This window comes from Dama dama, chromosome 33 (assembly GCF_033118175.1).
Source record: "Dama dama isolate Ldn47 chromosome 33, ASM3311817v1, whole genome shotgun sequence".
In the NCBI taxonomy this organism is placed as follows: Eukaryota; Metazoa; Chordata; class Mammalia; order Artiodactyla; family Cervidae; genus Dama; species Dama dama.
This window is the reverse complement of record NC_083713.1, coordinates 3,864,290-3,886,687: the sequence shown is the minus strand read 5'-3', so window position 1 is coordinate 3,886,687 and position 22,398 is coordinate 3,864,290. Positions and strand designations below refer to the sequence as shown.

Sequence of the window (22,398 nt, the reverse complement as noted above, 5' to 3'; positions counted from 1 at the left end):
GTTCTCGGTTCATGTACTGTTGAAGTCTGGCTTAGAGGATTTTGAGCATTACTTTGCTTGTGTGTGAGATGCGTGCAATTGTGTAGTAATTTGAGCATTCTTTGGCATTGCCTTTTTTTGGGATTGGCATGAAACTGACCTATTTCCAGTCCTGTGGCCACTGCTGAGTTTTCCAGATTTGTTGACATATTGAATGGAGCACTTTCATAGCATCATCTTTCAGGATTTGAAATAGCTCAACTGGAATTCCATCACCTCCACTAGCTTTGTAGTGATGCTTCCTAAGGCCCACTTGACTTAGGAAGGTACTACACGGTGTCTGACTCTAGGTGAGTGATCACACCATGTGGTTATCTGGGTCATGAAGATCTTTTCGGTATAGTTCTGTGTGTTATTGCCACCTCTTCGTAATATCTTCTGCTTCTGTTAAGGACCATTTCTGTCCTTTATTGAGCCCATCTTTGCATGAAATGTTTCCTTGGTATCTCTAATTTTCTTGAAGAGATCTCTAGTCTTTCCCATTCTATTGTTTTCCTCTATTTCTTTGCATTGATAGCTGAGAAAGGCTTTCTTATCTCTCCTTGTTATTCTTTGGAACTCTGCATTCAAATGGGTATAACTGTCCTTTTCTCCTTTGCTTTTCGCTTCTCTTCTTTTCTCAGCTATTTGTAAGGCCTCCTCAGGCAGCCATTTTGCTTTTTTGCATTTCTTTTTCCTGGGGATGGTCTTTTTTTTTTTTTAATATTTTGAAGTCAATTAATGTGATTCCTGTCACCAGTATTCACGCTCCTCAGAGACTGAAGGCCGAGGGCGGGCGGCTCTCACAGCCCTACCCAGCTCCCCGCCCCACCTTGGCCACTGGCTGCCGGTTTCCAGCAGAGCTTCACCTTTCAGTTTTCCAGGGAACAGCAGGAGCTTCATTTCCCACGGTGGGGGAGCCCGCCGCCCTGCTGTGGTCAGTGCCTCCGGCAGCAGGACTGTGAGTTCTCAGAAGCCAGATGCAGCGATTACACTGGAGATTACACTGGAATCAGAGTGCCGGCAGCCCGCGAGGTGCTGCGGGGGGTGGGGAGCCGGGTGGGGATGCGGCGGTGGCTCAGAACTCCTCGTGCATGCTGCGGGCGTAGTCCACCAGCTTGCTGCCTGTGAAGAACTCACTGTATTTAAGCACCTCCTCGGGCTCCAGGTAGTGATTCTGGCTCTCGTCAGCGATAGCGATCATCTGCTTGGCCTCATTGAGGGCGCTGAACTCGTTCATGGGGTCCATGTAGTCCTCCAACTCCACCATGGTCACGATCCCATCATGGTTGGCGTCGATCAGCTCCTCGAACTCTCTCTTCCTATCCCGCACGCAGCCGTCATCAACATCCTGGCCCTGCTGGTTCTCCACGGTGCCCACGGGCAGAGAGATGAACTCAGACAGCGAGAACTGCTTGTCACCGTCCTGGTCCAGGTCCCGGATGATCTCCTTGACCATGAACTGCAGCATGCCGCGGCTGTGCTCAGAGTTAGGAAGGACAGGAACTCGCTCTCTGTCAGCAGCAGGTCTGGGGGCGGGTTGTCCGCCAGATACCAGCGGTCTTTGAGGTTCTCCAGGACTTCCTGTGTCTCCTCATTGATGTTCAGGTCCCACTTATTCTTTATCTTTTCAGCAACTTCTCCCTCATTGTGGCCTTTGGTCACCAAAAACTTCACCTTGTACTCATCCCAAGATACGTGGCTGTCACCATCGGGGTCCACAGCTCGGAAGGCACCCTGCTCTCGGCAGCAGCCTCCTGGAAGTTCTCAGCCGTCTTCTGCATGATCCAGTTCTGCATTTCCTTGGCACTGATCCTCCTGTCGGTGTTCAAATCCACCTTGGAGAAGATGACCATCAGCTTCCTCCGGCTCTTCCGAGACTCTGTGTCCTCCTCAAAGTCATCCGTGTCCTTGCCCAGGAAGACCTCCTGGTGGAAATCTTTGTTGAGGTGCCCGTCCATCTCCAGCTTCACCCCGTTCAGATGGTCCGGGGGCAGGATCTCATTTTCCTCCCTATTACCTGCTCTCTCTCGAGCAGACGAGTGGTTGGCAGGCCGGGCAGACGCATCCATCAGAAGGACAATGCCCAGGAGCCAGGGGCAACAAGGAGCCAGGCCACAGAGGGGAGCCTGCCTGGAGGCCATGGCCGCCGGGGTCTGCACTGCGGGACAGGCTGCAAGTGTGGCCAGGAGCGGCCTCCCTCCCCTCACCCAGGATCCGCAAGCGCGGCCTGAGCGCCCTCTACGCCTCCAACGGGCCTCCGCTTAGGCCGCAGCCGTCTTTCTTCCCCTGGGGATGGTCTTGATCCCTGTCTCATGTACAGTGTCCTAAACTTCTGTCCATAGTTCATCAGGCACTCTGTCTATCAGAGCTAGTCCCTTAAATCTATTTGTCACTTCTATTATATAATCATAAGGGATTTGATTTAGGTCATACCCGAGTAGTTTAGTGGTTTTCCCCACTTTCTTCAATTTAATTCTGAATTTGGCAATAAGGATATGAGCCACAGTTGGCTCCCGGTCTTGTTTTTGCTGACTGTATAGAGCTTTTCCATCTTTGGCTGCAAAGAATATAATCAGTCTGATTTCAGTGTTGGCCATCTGGTGATGTCCATGTGTAGAGTCTTCTCTTGTGCTGTGTGGAAAATTCTGAAAGAGATGGGAATACCAGACCACCTGACCTGCCTCTTGAGAAACCTGTATGCAGGTCAGGAAGCAACAGTTAGAACTGGACATGGAACAACAGACTTGTTCCAAATAGGAAACTCCAAATGAGTGGTACGTCAAGGCTGTATATTGTCACCCTGCTTATTTAACTTATATGCAGAGGACATCATGAGAAACGCTGGGCTGGAAGAAGCACAAGCTGGAATCAAGATTGCTGGGAGAAATATCAGTAACCTCAGATATGTAGATGACACCATCCTTATGGCAGAAGGTGAAGAAGAACTAAAGAGCTTCTTGATGAAAGTGAAAGAGGAGAGTGAAAAAGTTGGCTTAAAGCTCAACATTCAGAAAACTAAGATCATGGCATCAGGTCCCATTACTTCATGGGAAATAGATGGGGAAACAGTGAGAGACTTTTTTTTGGGGGTTCCAAAATCACTGCAGATAATGTTTGCAGACATGAAATTAAGAGATACTTACTCCTTGGAAAGAAAGTTATGACCAACCTAGATAGCATATTAAAAAGCAGAGACATTACTTTGCCAACAAAGGTCCATCTAGTCAGGGCTGTGGTTTTTCTAGTAGTCATGTATGGATGTGAGAGTTGGACTGTAAAGAAAGCTGAGTGCCAAAGAATTGATGCTTTTGAACTGTGGTATTGGAGAAGACTCTTGAGAGTCCCTTGGACTGCGAGGAGATTCAACCAGTCAGTTCTAAAGGAGATCAGTCCTGAATATTCATTGAAAGGACTGGTGTTGAAGCTGAAACTCCAATACTTTGGCCACCTGATGCAAAGAGCTGACGCATTTGAAAAGACCCTGATGTTGGGAAAGATTGAGGGCAGGAGAAGATGGGGGCAACAGAGGACGAGATGGTTGGATGGCATCATTGACTCAATGGACATGAGTTTGCCTGGGCTCCAGGAGTTGGTTTTGGACAGGGAGACCTGGCGTGCTGCAGCTCATGGGGTTGCAAGGAGTTGGACACACCTGAGTGACTAAACTGAACTAAACTGTATAGAGCTTCTTCATCTTTGGCTGCAAAAATATAGTCAGTCTCATTTCGGTATTGACCATCTAGTGATGTCCATGTATAGAGTCTTCTCTTGTGTTGTTGCGAGAGGGTGTTTACTGTGACCAGTGCGTTCTTGACAAAACTCTGTTAGCCTTTGACCTGCTTCGTTTTGTACTCCAAGGCCATTTTCCCGTTACTCCAGGTGTCTCTTGACTTCCTACTTTTACATTCCAGTCACCTTAATGAAGAGGACATCTTTTTTGAGTGTTAGTTCTAGAAGGTCTTGTAGGTCTTCATAGAACTGTTCAAGTTCAGCTTCTTCAGCATTACTGGTCAGGTCATAGACTTGGATTACTGTGATATTGAATTGTTTGTTTTGGAAACGAACAGAGATCATTCTGTCGTTTTTGAGATTGCATCCATGTATTGCATTTCAGACTCTTATGTTGACTATGATGGCTACTCCATTTCTTCTAAGGGATTCTTGCCCACAATAGTAGATATAGTGGTCATCTGAATTAAATTCGCCCACTCTGGTCCATTTTAGTTCACTGATTCCTAAAATGTTGATGTTCACTCATGCCATCTCCTGTTTGATCACTTCCAATTTGCCTTGACTCATGGACCTAACATTCCAGGTTCCTGTTCAGTATTGCTCTTTACAGCATCAGACTTTACTTCTATCCCCATCACATCCCCAGCTGGGTGTTGTTTTTGCTTTGCCTCTGTCTCTTCATTCTTTCTGGAGTTATTTCTCCACTGATCTCCAGTAGCCTATTGGGCACCTACCGACCTGGGCAGTTCATCTTTCAGTGTCATACCTTTTTGCCTTTTCATACTGTTCATCGGGTTCTCAAAGCAAGAATACTGGGTTGCCATTCCCTTCTCCAGTGGACCACATTTCATCAGAACTCTCCGCAATGACCTGTTTATCTTGGGTGGCTCTACACAGCATGGCTCATAGTTTCATGGAGCTAGACAAGGCTGTGGTCATGTGATCAGTTTGGTTAGTTTTCTGTGATTGTGGTTTTCATTCTGTCTGCCCTCTGATAGATAGGGATAAGAAGCTTATGGAAGCTTCCTGATGGGAAGGACTGACTGAGGGGAAACTGGGTCTTGTTCTAATGGGCAGGGCCATGCTCAGTAAATCTTCAGTCCAAATTTATGTTGATGGGCAGGGGTGTGTTCCCTCCCTGTTATTTGATCTGAGGCCAAACTATGGTGGAGGTAATGAAGATAACGGTGACCTCCTTCAAAAGTTCCCATGCACACTGCAGCCTCAGTGCCCCCGACCCTGCAGCAGGCCACTGCTGAATCTAGCCCCTGCCAGAGACTGCTGGATAGTGACAGGCATGTCTGGGTCAGTATCTTGGGAGGTCACTGCTCCTTTCTCCTGATTCCTGGTGCGCAGAAGGTTTTGTTTGTGCCCTTGAAGAGTCTGTTTCCTCAGTCCTGTTGAAGTTCTGGCGGCTCTATGATGGGGTTAATGGTGACCTCCACCAGGAAGGTTTATGCCATACCCAGGTCTGCTGCACCCAGAGCCCCTGTGGCAGGCCACTGCTGACCCGTCCCTCCACAGGAGACACTCAGACCGACTTCTGGCTCGGTCTCTGTGGGTCGGGTGTACATTTTGTGCCCTTTGCTGGTCCGAGCAGCTCAGGCCCCCAGGTGCTTGCTGAGCACGCTGTCCCCAGTGGGCTGTGTGTCTCACCGCCCGCCCCCCCACCCCCGCCCCATCCCAGCCGTTTGGTTTCCCAGGTGCACAGGGTATCTCTTCTGGAGAACTGAGCTCACCCTCAACCCTCCTGGCAGATACCAGCTGTCTGGGATCTCAGGAAGTTGTCGTTAGCAGCTGGAAGCCTCCTCACCGTTTGGTGGAAGATGTCACCTCTGGGGCTGAGATTGTAGCAGCCCCTTGCCTTCCAGCTCTGGCAAGCCTGCCTCTGCCTTCACGTATTCTCCTTTGGTGTTCCCTCAGTCCTTTGTTCTGTGAGCGGGCCAGGCTACGCGTTAGGCTGTTAGGTTAGAGCCTTTCTCGGGAAAGTTTTTGTTTCCGCAGTTGTAGTTAGCCGTGTATTCTGTGGGTTGTTTTTTTTTCTCCCGGTCATGTTGCCCCTGAGATTCCAGAAGTTCCCCACACCTGTGTGAGCGGTTTCCTACTGTGTGGAAACTTCTCCTGCTTCAGGACTCCCTCCCCAGGACAGGTCTCCATCCCCACCTCTGTTGTCTCTCTTTGTCTTTTGTGCTTTGTCCTACTTCCTTTCAAAGAGAATGGGCTGCCTTTCTGGGTGCCTGGTGTCCTTGGCCAGTGTTCAGATGTTGTCTGGTGGAAGTTGCTCAGCATTCAAATGATCTTTTGATGAATTTGTGGGGGAGACAGTGGTCTCCCTGTCCTATTCCTCCACCATCTTAAAGTATCTCCTTTTAGTTTTAATTAATTTTGTTAATTGAGATCTTTAGTGTAATGGTTTATTTTATGTATCAACTTTGCCAAGCCATGTTCTCCAGATATTTGTTTGATTAAATATTATTCTGGATGTTTCTATGAATGTGAATTTTGAATGAAATTCACACGTAAATCCATGGACTGTGAGTAAAGCAAATTATACTTCTTAATGTGGGTGGGCCTCATCCAGTCACTTGCAGAGCCTGACTAGAGAAAAGACTAACTTTCTTACAGCAAGAAGAAACTTTCCCTCCAAATTGCTTTTGGACTCAAAACTGTACATCAAGTATTCCTTGGTCCCCACCCTGCTTGCTTTCTCTTCAGTTTTTGAAGTTGAACTTCCGCCATTGTGGAAGCCAATTCCTTAAAATAAATCAGTCTCCCCCTGCCACCAACACATGTGTACCCACCCCCATCCCCCACTCCTGTTTCATTTTCATGGAGAATTTTCAGTAATATATTTAGATTGTTGTTGTTCAGTCACTAAGTCATGTCTGACTTTGCGACCCCACGGACTGTAGCACAGTCCGGAGGCTCTGCCCTCTGCTTTCTCCTGGACTTTGCTTAATTTCATGTCCATTGAGTTGGTCATGCCATTTAACCGTATCATTCTCTGTTACCCCCTTCTGCTGCCCTCGCTCATTTCCAGCATTAGATTCTTTTCTAGTGCATTGGCTCTTCCCATCACATGGCCAAAATATTGGAGCTTCAGCAAAGGTTCTTCAGTGAATATACAGGTTAATTTCCTTTAGGATTGACAGGTTTGATCTCCTTGCTGACCAAGGGACTCTCAAGAGTCTTCTCCAGCTCCACAATTCAAAAATCAATTCTTCCGTGCTCAGCCTTCTTTATGGTCCAACTCTCACATCAGTACATGACTAATGGAAAAACCACAGCTTTGACTGTATGACCATTGTCGGCAAAGTGATGTCTCTGCTTTTTAATACACTGTCTAGGTTTGTCATAACTTTCCTTCCAGGGAGCAAGAATCTTTGAATTTCATGACTGCAGTCATCATCTGCAGTGGTTTTGGAGCCCAAGAAAATAAAAGTCTCACTGTTTCCATTTTTCCCCCATCTATTTGCCGTGAAGTGATGTTCCCAGATGTCATGATCTTAGTTGTTTGAATGTTGAGTTTTAAGCCATCTTTTTTCACTCTGCTCTTTCACCCTCAAGAGGCTCTTTAGTTCTCTTCACTTTCAGCCATTAAGTGGTATCATCTACATGTCAAGGTTGTTGATATTTCTCTTGGCATTTTCATTTTTGGCTGCAAAGAACATAATCAGATTTCAGTGTTGACCATCTGGCAATGTCCATATGTAGAGTCGTCTCTTAGGTTGTTGGAACAGGGTGTTTGCTATGATCAGCGTGTTCTCTTGACAAAACTGCTAGCCTTTGCCCAGCTTCGTTTTATCCTCCAAGGCCAACCTTGCCTGTTATTCTGGGTATCTCTTGACTTCCTGCTTTTGCATTCCAATCCCCTATGATGAAATGGACATCTTTCTTTGGTGTTAGTTTTAGAAGGTGTTGTGGGTTTTCATAGGACTGCTCAACTTTGCCTTCTTCGGCATCAGTGGTTGGGGAGTAAGCTTGCGTTACTGTCATGTTGGATGGTTTGCCTTGGAAATGAACCAAGATCATTCTGTCGGTTTTGAGATTGGTCCCACATACTGCATTCTGAACTCTTTTTGTTGACTATGAGGGCTACTCCATTTCTTCTAAGGGATTCTTGCCCACAGTATTAAATATAATGGTCATCTCAGTTAAATTCTCCCATTCCTGTCCAGTTTAGTTCACTGATTCCTAAGGTGTTAATGTTCAATCTTTCCATCTCCTGCTTGACCACTTCCAATTTGCCTTGATTCATGGGCCTAACATTCCAAGTTCCTGTGCAATATTGTTCTTTACAGCATCAGACTTTATTTTCACCTCCAGACACCTCCACAGATGAGCATTGTTTCCACTTAGGCCCCGCTGTTTCATTCTTTAATTGCCGTCTGCTCTTCCCCAGTAGCATATTGGACATCTTCCCACCTGGGGGGGTCATCTATCGTAGTATATTGGACATCTTCCCACCTGGGGGGGGCCTCATCTCTTGGCGTCGTATCTTTTTAAAAGCCTTTTCATGTTCTCCGTGGAGTTCTCCAGGCAAGATTACTGGAGTGGGTTGCCATTTCCTCCCCCAGTGGGCTGTGTTTCGTCAGAACCCTTCCCTGTGACCTGTCTGTCTGGGGTGACCTGGCATGGTTTCGGTCATAGAGTCATTGTGTTATGCAAGCCCCTTCACAACGACAAGGTTGTGATCCATGAAGGGGAATGTTCTTAGATACCTATAGTTGTTTTTTTTTTTTTTTAATTAGAATCTTTTTCTTTTTTTTTTAATTGAGAAGCCTGTATTAGTGAACAAGCTTTCTTCAAGGTAGTGATTAAAGTGAAAATAAAACACAGTTGAACTTCTTTTGAGCAGCAGGAGGCTCTGATGGTGGCCCTGGGCTGTTTTAGGAGTGCTGCTCTAGCTGTGGCCCCTGCCTGTGTGGGGAGACCTGCACAGAGGGGCTGCCTGTACCTCTAGCCTGCTGCTTACCCTGGACCTCAAGCATAGTGACTAAACAAGAACTCCTCTTTCTGTAGGTCCTACACCTAGCACCTTCTGACAGCGCTTTGAGAGGAAATCTCTTCGGGTGGTTGTGAAAAATCTTACTGTGCTAGAACAGGAGAGTGTTAGAGTCTTCCAGTCCTCGTTTCATCTCCTGAAACCTGCTCTTCCCCTGCAGGGTGTTACCCTGGAGCCTTAGGAGGGTCAGCTCCCCGACTCCCCTGTCCCCATCTTTCCGTAATCTGTGGGGTGTGTGTGTTCCATAGCAGTTCTGTTCTGTTTGTTTGCTTGATGTAAACTTTGAGCCCTATGTTAATGGAGAGAAGAGATGACATGCTTAACCTGTTGTCTCAGAGCTGGTTGTGGAGCTCTCCTTGGTGGTTTTTGTATCCTCAAGTGACTTCCTCCTGCTTTTGCTATTGTAAATGTTCTTGTTTATGCTCCTGAGAGTAAAACTGGTGCTTCTTGTCTGCTTCCTGGTGATGGAAGATTATATTGCTGATGTTATATGAGCATTTTGTGTTCTTTTTTACTTGTAATGTTTATAATGAGGTTTGCATCAGAGGTTGGCAGACTTTCTCTAAAGGGCCGGGGGACCCACTTTTGGGACCCTGCAGTGGTGCCAAAGCAGCCATACACAAAACTCAGCAAACGTTGAAATGTGAAGTTTTTATAATGTTTTCATTAGAAAACATTCTTTTGATTACTTTTCAACCATTTAAGAATGTGAAATCTTTTCTAAGCTTTCAGACCATACATAAGCCCGCTTCAGGCTGGAGTTTGCCCCCAGCCTTGTAGGCAGACCCTGTGGGTGAGTAGGGCCTAGCAGTTACGGCCTCCACTGCATTCTAGCCCAAGCTCTTTGCCTGAACTGTACTGTGAGACGCAGTGTCTTCTGCATCTGTGAGCAGGAGACAGAAGCCTGCCTGCTGGAAAAATCGTTCTGTAAGGATTAAAAAGAATAACGCTCTGCTGTATGGCCAGGCACTCTGTATTGCACACTTCAGCTTATTTTCACTTTCCTTGTGCTGTTTCACTTTTGTGCCCCTTCTTAAGTCCTGCCTTTTTGAAATGTGGTCTGTCTTGGTGAATATTCAACGTATACTTCAGAAAGAAGGCGTGTTCTACTCTTGTTGGATGCCTTGTTGTATAAAGTGTTGATCACATCTGTTTGGTTTATGCTTATGATTTTCAATTCCTTATCAGTGCTGGGTTTCTCTCTGCTTGTTTTGTTACTGACAGGGTAGTATTGGTATGTCTAACATAATTGTGGATTTGTCCATTTTTCTTTTTAGTTCTTGTTTTGTATGTTTTGGGGCTTTATTTTGATTTCATACACATGTAAGCTTGTTATGTTTTCTTTGGTGAATTTACTGATTTATTATTATGTTATGTTCCTCTTTATCTCCAGTAATTTTCTTTTCTCTGGCATCCGTTTTATGTGATATTAAAATAGTCATTTCAACTTTCTTTTGATTAGTATTGTTTGGTATCTGTATCTTTCCATTCATTTACTTTTAATCTCCTTATATTTGTATATTCTAAGTGAGTTTTGTAGAGATTGCATGTAGTTGGGTCATTTTTAGAAAATCCATTGGGACAGTCCATCTTTTGTGTTTAGGTCATTTATAGTATAATTCATGATATGTTTAGATTCTATCTAAAGACTTGTCATCTTACTGTTTGTTTTCTGTTTCTGTTTCTCTTACCTGCCTTTTTTGGATATTGGAACGTTGTTTTTAAGTTGTTGCTGCCGCTCAGTCCTCTCTGACACTGCGACCCCATGGACTGCAGCACGCCAGGCTTCCCTGTCCTCCACCACCTCCCGGAACTTTGCTCAAACTCATGTCCGCTGAGTCGGTGATGCCATCCAGCCATCTCTTCCTCTGTCGTCCCCTTCTCCCTTTCAGGGTCTTTTCTAATGAGTCAGCTCTTGGCATCAGGTGGCCAAAGTGTTGGAGCTTCAGCATTAGTGTCAGTCCTTTCAGTGCCTATTCAGGGTTGATTTCCTTTAGTATTGATTGGTTTGATCTCCTTGCAGTCGAGGGGCCTCTCAAGAGTCTTCTTTAATACAACAGTTCAAAAGTATCAATTCTTAGGCTCTCAGCCTTCTTTATGGTCCAACTCTCACGTCCATAATACATGACTACTGGAAACACAATAGCTTTGACTGTATGGACCTTTTTGGCAAAGTAATGTCTGTGCTTTTTAATATGCTGTCTAGGTTTGTCATAGCTTTTCTTCCAAGGAAGAAGCAGCTTTAATTTCATGGCTGCAGTCACTGTCAGCAGTGATTTTGGAGCCCAAGAAAATAGTCTGTTACTGTTTCCATTTTTTCCCCATCTATTTGCCATGGAAGTGATGAGACTGGATGCCATGATCTTAGTTTTTTGAATGTTGAATTTTAAGTCAGCTTTTTCACTCTCCTCTTTCACCTCATCAAGAGGCTCTTTAGTTACATTACAAAAATAATCTATGTTTTGTTGGATTTTTTTTGTTTTTTTCCTTTTTCTTTTGGGCCACGTTGCGTGGCTTGCAGGATCTCATTCCCTGACTAGGAACTGAACCCAAACCCTTGACAGTGAGAGTGCAGAGTCCCAACCACTGAACTGCCAGGGATTCCCTTGATATTTCTGTAAATAATAGAGGTACCATTAACCATAGCTATGGCATGATGTTGAGAGAATGGGACATAAGTAGTATACTGTGACAAGGGCTTTTTCTTTGGCCTCAGGGGCAGAACGTTGAGTTAATTATACTTGTCAGTTCCTGACACACTGTTTCCAAATCCATATTTTTAAGTGTTTTTCTGTCTAATGCATTTGTTTTTATGTTTTTATTTTAAGTACACTAGTATTTAAAACATACTAGTGTAACTAGTGTATAGTGTTCACACATTATAAGTTATGTCTGGAGTGCCTGAGATTGCTGTGAGCGTTTGTTTCCAAGTTCCCCCGGTCACAGGCCTGTGTGAGAGCTCTGTGGGCACAGTGCCCGGAGGCGACTGCTGGACCTTCCGTGTGCTAGATTGCTCTCCAGGTGGGCTGTGGGCTCGACTCTCCCACAGCGGTGTCTGAAGATTTGTGCCTCCAGCTCCACGTTTCTCCTGACACTTGGCATTACTTAGTTATTGGACTCATCATCGAGGGCTTATTCCCTGGCATCCGTTGTTCTAGGCCCTTGGGATACAGAGAGCAAAACCAGCTGGAAAAGGAATAGAAGGTCCTGCCTTGGAGCTTTTATTTTAGCTTTCTAACAGTGTTCATGGGAAATAGATTGGGAAACAGTGGAAACAGTGTCAGACTTTATTTTTTTCGGCTCCAAAATCACTGCAGATGGTGATTGCAGCCATGAAATCAAAAGATGCTTACTCCTTGGAAGGAAACTTATGACCAACCTAGATAGCATATTAAAAAGCAGAGACATTACTTTGCCAACAATGGTCTGTCTAGTCAAGGCTATGGTTTTTCCAGTGGTCATGTATAGATGTGAGAGTTGGACTGTGAAGAAAGCTGAGTGCCAAAAAACTGATGCTTTTGAACTGTGGTGTTGTAGAAGACTCTTGAGAGTCACTTGGACTACAAGGAGATCCAACCAGTCCATCCAAAAGGAGATCAGTCCTGGGTGTTCACTGGAAGGATTGATGCTAAAGCTAAAACTCCAATACTTAGGCCACCTCATGTGAAGAGTTGACTCATTGGAAAAGACCCTGATGCTGGGAGGGATTGGGGGCAGGAGGAGAAGGGGATGACAGAGGATGAGATGGCTGGATGGCATCACTGACTCGATGGACATGAGTTTGAGTAAACTCTGGGAGTTGGTGATGGACAGAGGGGCCTGGTGTGCTGCGATTCATGGCGTCGCAAAGAGTCGGACACGACTGAGCAACTGAACTGAACTGAACAGTTGTGATCTTGCTGAGTGTAAAGTAATATTTCATTGTTTTAAGTTATATTTTTTGTAAGCATGAATTTAGTATCTTTTCATGGCGTTAGCTTTTTGGCATTGCTTCTGTTGGACATCTGATATTTTTCTTTTTTTTTTTTTCTTTTTATTTTTTATCAGTTGGAGGCTAATTACTTCACAACATTTCAGTGGGTTTTGTCATACATTGACATGAATCAGCCATGGAGTTACATGTATTCCCCATCCCGATCCCCCCTCCCACCTCCCTCTCCACCCGATTCCTCTGGGTCTTCCCAGTGCACCAGGCCTGAGCACTTGTCTCATGCATCCCACCTGGGCTGGTGATCTGTTTCACCATAGATAATATACATGCTGTTCTTTCGAAACATCCCACCCTCACCTTCTCCCACAAAGTTCAAAAGCCTGTTCTGTACTTCTGTGTCTCTTTTTCTGTTTTGCATATAGGGTTATCGTTACCATCTTTCTAAATTCCATATATATGTGTTAGTATGCTGTAATGTTCTTTATCTTTCTGGCTTACTTCACTCTGTATAATGGGCTCCAGTTTCATCCATCTCATCAGAACTGATTCAAATGAATTCTTTTTAACGGCTGAGTAATATTCCATGGTGTATATGTACCACAGCTTCCTTATCCATTCATCTGGTGATGGGCATCTAGGTTGCTTCCATGTCCTGGCTATTATAAACAGTGCTACGATGAACATTGGGGTGCTGATATTTTTCTTATTGAATGTCGGAGTTTCTTTTATCCCTTGTTGGTTTTAGATACTCTTTACTTTTTGTGATATGATACACTCTTTTTTCACAGATTTAGATGTAATAGTGGATGCTAACTAACAACACAAGTTTGAACTATGCAGGTCAGCATATGAGCAGATTTTTTTTCAGTAGTAAGTACTATGGTACTGCGTGATCGGTGGTTTGAATTGCTGGATACGGAAGAGCTGCGGATTTTTGACTGCACATGTTGTTCAAGGGCCAAGTGTCTATTTCTAATTATTATTTAGAAAATAGTTTCTATTATTTAGAAAATGGTTCATTTAGTAGCGGTCTTCTAGGATAGGATACATTTACACTTCAAGGTTAATATTAGTTCTCTCTTAACTTGCTAAGTAAGGAGTTTCATAACAGTTTTTCTTAGGCCAACTTGTCAGTGGCCTAAAGTTGTGGTACTCCATTTACTTCTGTATTGCAGCATTCCTGAATTATTATTTCAGTGGTAGTGGCCCTGTGTAACATTGGTTCTCAGTTGGTGTGGGGTAGGGCACTGTATAGAGTTGAAGATGATTTTTCAATCATATTCCCATTCCATGCCCTCCTTGCCTTGTGGACACACTGCAATTGGGAATCACTGGATAAAAACAATTAATGTTAATACAAAGACTAAGTTTTTTAGTTGAGAAATATAGTAGGAAAATGATGGAATATCTTGGAAGACATACGTCAAAGAACAGTTTGAGTGATATTTTGATTTTTCAAATTAATGGAGTCACTGGGCCGGCCATTCATTACTTCTTAAATCACACTGTTTGTTATGTTGATGAGTCATGTAATTTTTTCTTCCCAATTGTCAAATGGTCAGCTAATGATGTGTGTTGCAACTTAACTTTTCCATTTTTTGGGTGAAAATTTGCAAAGAGACTTGGCAAGTGTTATGTTACATTTTAAAAAGCAATTTGTATACTTAAATTTATAAAAATTTTTCCAGACGACGGTGTTGATACTCAGATTGGAACAAAGAAAGAAGATCTGAATGACAGAGAGAAAAAAGAAGAGGAAGAAACTCCTGCACCTGTGTATCGGGCCAAGTCAATCCTAGAGAGCTGGGTATGGGGCAAGCAACCAGGTACGATGGTCTTCTGAGCTTCTCGTTCTTTGATATGAACGGTTTGGCATTCGTTTTCTAGATAGAGTAGATTATTTTTGTCATGGGATTTTTAAAAATTAAACTTAAATTTCTATATGTTTAGTAGTGTGCTCAGTCACTTGGTGTGTCTGACTCTTTGCCACTGTGTGGACTGTAGCCCACCAGGCTCCTCTGTCCATGGGATTTTCCTGGCAAGAGTACTGGATTGGGTTGGCATTTCCTCCTCCAAGTTTATATTTTAGCAGACTGTGTATAACATACATTTTACCATTTCAGTCACTTTTAAGAGAACCATTCAGTGACATTAAATAGAGTCACACTGTTGTATACCATCCATTTCCAGAGCCTCTTTATCTTCCCAAACTGAAACTTCCCTTTCTTACCTTGGAAATCACTTTCTGTTTTTAGGATTTTGACTAGTCTACTGCTACTGCTGCTAAGTCACTTCAGTCGTGTCTGACTCTGTGCGACCCCATCCCTGGGATTCTCCAGGCAAGAACACTGGAGTGGCTTGCCATTTCCTCAAGTGAAAAGTGAAAGTGAAGTCGCTCAGTCATGTCTGACTCTTTGCGACCTCATGGACTGCAGCCTAGCAGGCTCCTCCGTCCATGGGATTTTCCAGCCAAGAGGACTGGAGTGGGGTGCCATTGCCCTCTCCGTTGACTAGTCTAGTTACCTCATTTAAGATGGTTGCCATCCAACCATCTCATCCTCTGTTGTCCCCTTCTCCTGCTTTCAATCCTTCCCAGCATAAGAGTCTTTTCCAATGAATCAGCTGTTTGCATCAGGGGGCCAAAGTATTGGAGCTTCAGCATCAGTCCTTCCAGTGAATATTCAGGGTTGATTTCCTTTTGGATTGACTGGTTTGATCTCCTTACTGTCCAAGGTTAATACATGATACTTGTTTTTCTCTTCCTGACTTACTTCACTCTGTATAATAGGCTCTAGGTTCATCCACCTCAGTTCAACTGAGTCATATTTGTTCCTTGTTATGGCTGAGTGATATTCCATTGTATATATGTACCATTGCACGTATGTACTTCTTTATTCATTCATAGGTTGCTTCCATGTCCTGGCTATTGTAAATAGTGCCGCAACAAACATTGGGGTGCATGTGTCTTTTAGAATTGTGGTTTTCTCTGCCCATTTTTTAATTGAGTTGGTTTTTTTGTTTTAATGTTGAATGAGTTTTTGTACGTTAATCCTTATTGGATATACTGTTTGTAAATATCATCTATTCAGTAGGCAGCTTTATCATTTTGTTGATAGTTTTCTTCACTGTGCAGAAGCTTTTTTGTTTGATGTAGTCCCATTAGTTTATTTTTGCTTTTGTTTCCCTTGCCTGAGGAAACATATCCAGAAAGATATTGCTAGGACCAGTGTCAAAGAGCATATTGCCTTGTTCTTCTAGAAGTTTCATGGTTTCAGGTCTTTCATATAAGTCTTATAGTTTAAAATGAGGGAGCATGATACCTCTAGCTTTGTTCTATCTCAAAAATATTTTAACTATTTGAGATTGTTTTTATATTTCTGTACAAATTTTAGGATTATTTGTTCTAGTTCTTTGAAAAATGTCATTGAAATTTTGATAGGAGTTGCATTGAATCTGTAGATGGGTAGTATGGTCATTTAAATAATATTAATTCTTTGGTTATATGAGCACTATGTGTCTTACGTTGTCAGTTTCCTTTATCAGTGTCTTGCAGTTTTTTAACTACAGTTCTTTTGCCTCCTTAGATTTGTTCCTAGCTATTTTATATATATTGATATATATAAAAATATATAAATAAATATATATAATATATATCAATATATAAAATATATATATAAAATTTATATATATAAACATATATACTTATATATAAGCAGAGGGACTGAGTCATACATGCACATGTATCCATTCTCCCTCAGACTCCCCTCCTGCTATCCAGGCTGCCACATAACACTGAGTAGGTCCCACGTGCCATTACCTACAGTAGGCCCTTGTCGGTTACCCATTTTAAGTATAGACTGCCTGGACCTCCTAGATTTCAGTGTCTGCTTCCTTCCCCAGTTCGGCAGGTTTGTACCCGTGTTACGTCAGGTCACTTCTCCGCGTCTTTCTCCGCCTCTTCTCCTTCTGGGGCCCTGCAAATGTTAGTCTGCTTGATGTTGTGCCATATACCCCTTAAGCTATAGCTATTTTCACATGTTTTTCATTCTTTTTTCTTTTTGTTGCTCTGATTAGGTGAATTACAGTGCCCTGTCTTTGAGTTCACTGAGCCTTTTTGCTGCTTCATGTAATGTGCTGGTGAATCCTTCTAGCATAGTTTTAGTTCAGTGTGGTTTTATTTTTTGCAGTGTATTTTTGGTCTTTATTCAGATCAGGCAACTTCTAGCTTTTAATTTTTTTTTTTTCATTCTACTGTTGAGCCCTTTCACTGAACTTTTTATTTTGGTTCCAAAATTTCCATTTGGTTTTTTTTTTTTTAATAGACATTTCTTTTTGACTTAGGTTTTCTATTTTTTCATATGCTTCAAGTGTGTTTTTGGTTTTTGAGGCATTTTTAATCTGTGGCTTCTTTAAAATCTTTCTCAGAGTATTATAATGTCTCTGTCATCTTGGTTTTTCCATCTATTGATTGTCTTTTGAAAATTAATTTTGAGATCTTCCTCGTTCGTGGTGTGGTAAGTAACTTTCTGTTGAAACACAGGCATCTTCAGGTTATATCCTGAGGCTACTTCATTGGCTTTCTGTGACAGCATTCTGACAGAGCAAGAAGGTGCTGTACTTTGTTAATGTCAGGAGGGGACTGGAGTTCTGCTGGCTCCCTGCATGGCCTCATGATTTATTTCTCTGTCTTGTAGGTAAACACTCACCAACTTCTTTCAAAGTGTCCTGCAAAACCCGACTGATTTCTTAGCCTTAGGAGTTGGACAGGGCAAGCAGATGTAGGACAGTCAGGAAGGAGAGCAGGTAGACGCTCAAGAGCATGTGTGCTCTCTCTGCTTCACAGTTATCTCTGGGCTTGGTAGCGAGGCAGATGAGAGATGTCATCACTTCCTGGTAGAAAATGCAGTGACTGTTGTGGAAGGTGCCTTTTGTTAGACCTGACCTCTGGGAGAAATTCTGATGAGCTGTCCTTGGCAGTGCTGTTTCAGTGATGTCTCCTGTGTGTCCACAAGGAATCAGGCGTCTCTCAGTGGTGGGCCAACAGTGATTCTGCAAGGATGCCTGTGACGGCTAGGGATGGTACCTCACGTATAAATCTTTCTACTTCATCTTGAGCCTAGTGTGGAGTTTAAAAGATGTATATATTTTTAAAGTATTTTTGGTCTAGATTTTGTAGTGGTTAGCTGTTTCAGCTAGTGAAGCTTTCCACACTTCGAATCCAGCCTCTGGTTTCTGAATATCTGTCTTTGTGCCATAGTGCCTGTGCGTGGTGAGAGAAGCTTTGTCCTGGTGGCAGCCCTAAAGAGAGGTGAGGTGTGTCCATCTGATGCCTTCTGTGATCTCCTTTCTCATGGGAAAAACATGTTGAGGTCATGGGTAGCTGAGAAGTAAGTGTCTTCCATATAGGGACATTCACTAGGTATGTGGCTGTTGTCTCTTGGGATATAAAGCTACCAGGGTGTTGATTGGTTTAGCCTTATAACTAATCAGTATCAGAGACAGAACAAAAAGAACAGCCACCCCCCCCCCCCCTTTGGTCACCACTGGGTACGTAGTGTTATAAGGGGTTGGTGGAAGGTAACTTAGTTTATAGTTCAAGTTTAGGTAGCTTTATGATTAATCGCTAGGTAAGACTCCTTTTAATTATTTTCATTCATGTAACTTTCTTCTAGGTACCTTAAAAAAAGTCCTAAAGTGTGGAAAATTTCAAACATACACAGTAGAAGGAATAGTATAATGAAATACCCCGTATCCGTAGCACATTCTGACTAGTTAATTTCATCTTCCTCTGAAATATTCCAGTAAATATATCAACTTTCAAGAGTATTGTAAGCTGGGCAATTTATTGAAACATCATTTTCATTATGAATTTGGTTTCATAACATAAATACTGAATATGGTTTTTCTTTCTGTCTAGGAAATGTATTGCTCATAAGCATTGACTTCATAGTGTTGTGTTAAAAACTGTGTTTACCTGATCCTGTGTTTACAGAAGGGCGTCTGGGGGACGTTGGGCAGGGGCTGGGAGCTGAGCTGCCTCCTCCACAGGACGCCCTCCCAGCACCGCCTCTCTGTGGTGCCTGTGAGGATTACCTCATGCGCGCTAAGTGCTTAAAATCACTTGTGGCACATACTAAGCACTCGTGTTACTGTTCTTACTACCTGTCAACCTGAAAACAAACTGTGCCTATGATATTCAGAGGTTGGATATTTTATGTTGTTTTCTAGATGTGAATGAATTGAAGGAGTGTCTTTCTGTGTTGGTTAAAGAGCAGCAAGCTCTGGCCATCCAGTCAGCGACCACCACCCTTTCAGCTCTGAGACTCAAGCAGAGGCTCATTGTTTTGGAACGATATTTCATTGCCTTGAATAGAACTGTTTTCCAGGAGAATGTCAAAGTTAAGTGGAAAAGCAGCAACATTTCTTTGCCTCCTGCGGACAAAAAAAGGTAATAATATAATTAAGAAAGTATCTTGATAACAGCTAAATGTAAAACTCAGTCTGGTTTGTTTAATAAGGAAAGTTTAATTAAGACTTAAAATGTAGTCTGTTTTTTCTTTTTCTGAAATTTTATTCTTGCTTTCCCTTTTTGTATGTTTTATATAATTTGGTGAATGGCTTTCCCAGTTTGCTTATGAAGTATCAGGCCATGCTGTAATCTGTCCCATTAAAGACACTTTTCTGTCAGTAGCAGTAGAAACCGGTCAGAAGTTTAGATCAGCATGTCAAGAATTGAAAATCTGATCTGAACATTATATTCTTTATGTTTAATTTTGGTATTGGATAGGAAATTATCATATTGCAGTAGTGCTTAACTAGTTTAGATGCTTCATTTTTTTCTTCTTAATGTGATTTGCTCATTCTTTTATTATAAGAGGTGCTTTTATGGACTCACTTGTAGTTGTAAGAAATGATACAGAGAGATTCCTTATACCCTTCGCCCAGGTTCCCCCGGGTTAGCCAGGTGGAAATTGTAAGGCAGAATCACAGTTAGGATATTGACTTGGATACATTTTACCTGTGTTACTCATGTTTCCCATTTTAGGCGCTCTCAGTCCTGTGTGTGTGTGTTTCCAGGGGATTTTATTACAGGTGTAGATTTCTGTCAGAACCGCCCCAGGCAGGGTATAGGATAAGGACCCTTTTTTATAGCTGTTTTCATGTCTGTTATGTAACTTTATGAGGTTGGCTTTTTCACTCAGTATTATTCCTTTGAGATTCTTCCAGGTATATGCGTGTGTCGTCATTGTTGAATAGGATTCCGTGTATAGGTGTACCGTATTTTTTTAACCACTCACCTTTTGAAGGTATCTCAGTTGTTTATAATTTTAGAGTATTTTGAATAAAGTTGCTGTGAATATTTTCTACAGGTTTTTCTGTGAACATAAGTTTCAGTTTCTCTGGGATAAATAACTTAGAGTGCAGTTGCTGGGTCTTAGGTTTGGGTTTGTAAGGCATTTTCATACTATGTGCAGAATAACTGTACAGTTTTACATTCTCATCAGCCAAGTGTGAGTGGTTGTTTTTTTCTATCCTTGTCAGCTTTTGGTGTTGTCACTTATTTACTATAGCCATTTTGTTAGATATATAGTGTTATTTCCTAAATATTTATAGATTTCCTAATTTCTCAACCTATTTGGATAGTAGTGAGTTTTACCTTTTTCACAGAACTAGCTCTGGGTTGGATAGTTGATCGGTGTAGATGGGGGTGTGTCCAAACGGTTCTATTTCTGTTTGCTTAAATATCTATAAAATAGAGAGCCACTTGTTGAAGATTTAGCAGTTCTTAAACCATGCCACTTTAGGACTGCTGGGCTCTTTTTCCATGGATAAGGTCACGATTGGCTCAGGAGAGCCCTAGATTCATGCTTCTCCTGGAATGTATTTCTTAAAGGGTTCCCTGTGTGGGGTGCTCCTCCCACCTCATCTGAATTGACTTTGTCTGTGTATTTATTGTTTTAAAGACCACATGTCTTACTATACATCTTTATCTTTTAAGGTTACAGTTCTTATTCAGTATAAATCTCCTTATTCCTGTCTTCCAGACACCCAGTTGCCTCGTAGGAGGCAGCCGCTAATTTCACTTGTTTGTGTTTCCTTAGAGCTCCCTGGGCACATGTTCCATTCTAGTCAGGATTTATAGACTTGTGCATACCAGCTGCCTCTGTTGGGTCCTCACATTTTTCACTGCTAACTTGACTTGATATTGTGTCTTGGGGAGATCATATCTTGCCCATTTTAAATAACATTTCTAACTGATTATGAAAGAGAATAAAATACATGGTAGTAAAACCATAATAGTATAAAGTTGAAAATAAAATTGCTTCCTATGGTTAAGTTTATACTGTACACACATTTTTGTTTTCTTGTTTTTTTTTTCAAGGATGATTTTTATGGTTTGTATGACTTCTTAATAGATGCACAATGAAACCATGTCTTGTTAAATTAACATATGTAAGTAATAAAAAGCTTAAAAAGACACCCGAGACCCATGGGGGCCCAGTGTGCAATGGCTGCAAACAGCAGCCTCCTTGGTAGTGTATGCAACCTGTTGCCTGTACAGGTAGCCCTAAGGGACCTTGGAGACAACTCTTCCTAGTGGGCATTCATGACTGGCCTGCTGTTTCTCAATCTAGACTCCAGACAGGTATGCGTGGTGCCTTTGGAAAGCCCCAGGGCACAGTGGCCAGGGTCCACATTGGCCAGGTCATAATGTCCATCCGCACCAAGCTGCAGAACAAGGAGCATGTGATTGAAGCCCTCCGCCGGGCCAAGTTCAAGTTCCCTGGCCGTCAAAAGATCCACATCTCCAAGAAGTGGGGATTTACCAAGTTCAATGCGGATGAATTTGAGAACATGGTGGCAGAAAAGCGACTCATCCTGGACGGCTGTGGGGTCAAATACATCCCTAATCGTGGTCCCCTGGACAAATGGCGGGCCCTGCACTCAAGAGCATCAGCTCTGTTCCCTCCTTAATCACGCTCACCAATAAATGCTATTTCCTGTCAAAAAAAAAAAAAAAAAAAAAAGACACCCGAGAATGATAAGCACTAAATTCAGGAGAGGGTAACCTCTCAGGAGGTGGGATGAAGGAGAAGAGCACGAGTGTGGGGCCTGCAGACCCGGCGGTCACATTCACCCAAGCAGGGGAGAGCCAGAGCAGACTCCTGGCCTGGATGCGTGGTTTTCTGTGTGCGCCTCACCTCTCGCCTGCCTTTTCTTTATTGCGTGAGGTTATTCTCCCCTTTTATGTACTTACTGTTTATCCAACTAATAATATTAGTTCCCTGAGATTATTTGTGTTTTTGCAAGTCATTTAAAATTCTTTGTAAATATCTTTCTTTACAAAGGACATTTTCTTTTTTTTACAAAGGACGTTTGGTAAAAGTTTTTAAAGTGTCAAACTAAAAGTTGTTTGTGATCCTCTTATCTAAAGAAACCCACTGATCACGTTTTGGAACAAATCCTTTTGTACTACATACTTTATTTTAGCATTTGCACATGCCTCTTGACTGACCAATTCCCATTCCCTCCCACCCCATGTGTGTTGTTTGCAGTTCCCGGCCTGCAGGCAAAGGCGTGGAAGGCCTGGCAAGAGTGGGGTCCAGGGCAGCTCTCTCCTTCGCCTTTGCATTTCTGCGCAGGGCCTGGCGCTCAGGTATGTGCCCAGCATGTTCTCTTTGCTGCCACATCAGGCGATGTGGATTCT

General features: G+C 42.9%; 2 protein-coding genes, 1 non-coding gene and 1 pseudogene across 3 annotated transcripts in view; 3 read left to right on the top strand and 1 right to left on the bottom strand.

The window, feature by feature from the left end:
* HERC2 (HECT and RLD domain containing E3 ubiquitin protein ligase 2) overlaps nucleotides 1-22,398 on the top strand; it is a 238,172-nt gene that overhangs the window by 28,657 nt on the left and 187,117 nt on the right. Inside the window, exons 4-6 of the mRNA XM_061135706.1 lie at nucleotides 14,378-14,515; nucleotides 18,918-19,137; nucleotides 22,247-22,347. Of these exons, the coding sequence (XP_060991689.1) occupies nucleotides 14,378-14,515; nucleotides 18,918-19,137; nucleotides 22,247-22,347 (459 nt within the window). The remainder of the gene's footprint in view (nucleotides 1-14,377; nucleotides 14,516-18,917; nucleotides 19,138-22,246; nucleotides 22,348-22,398) is intronic.
* LOC133051066 (45 kDa calcium-binding protein-like) lies at nucleotides 1,097-2,352 on the bottom strand (annotated as a pseudogene).
* LOC133051348 (small nucleolar RNA SNORA70) lies at nucleotides 21,142-21,280 on the top strand. Its single transcript, XR_009691846.1, has one exon. It is a non-coding gene; the product is annotated as a small nucleolar RNA SNORA70 (small nucleolar RNA).
* On the top strand, nucleotides 21,216-21,680 carry LOC133051247 (large ribosomal subunit protein uL16-like). The gene has a single exon (XM_061135759.1). It carries the CDS (start codon nucleotides 21,231-21,233, stop codon nucleotides 21,663-21,665), a length of 435 nt encoding a protein of 144 aa, XP_060991742.1. The 5' UTR covers nucleotides 21,216-21,230; the 3' UTR covers nucleotides 21,666-21,680.

Excerpts from the sequence above, each read along its gene's own strand:
- LOC133051247 (XM_061135759.1), top strand. The coding sequence starts at position 21,231 with ATGCAACCTGTTGCCTGTACAGGTAGCCCTAAGGGACCTTGGAGACAA.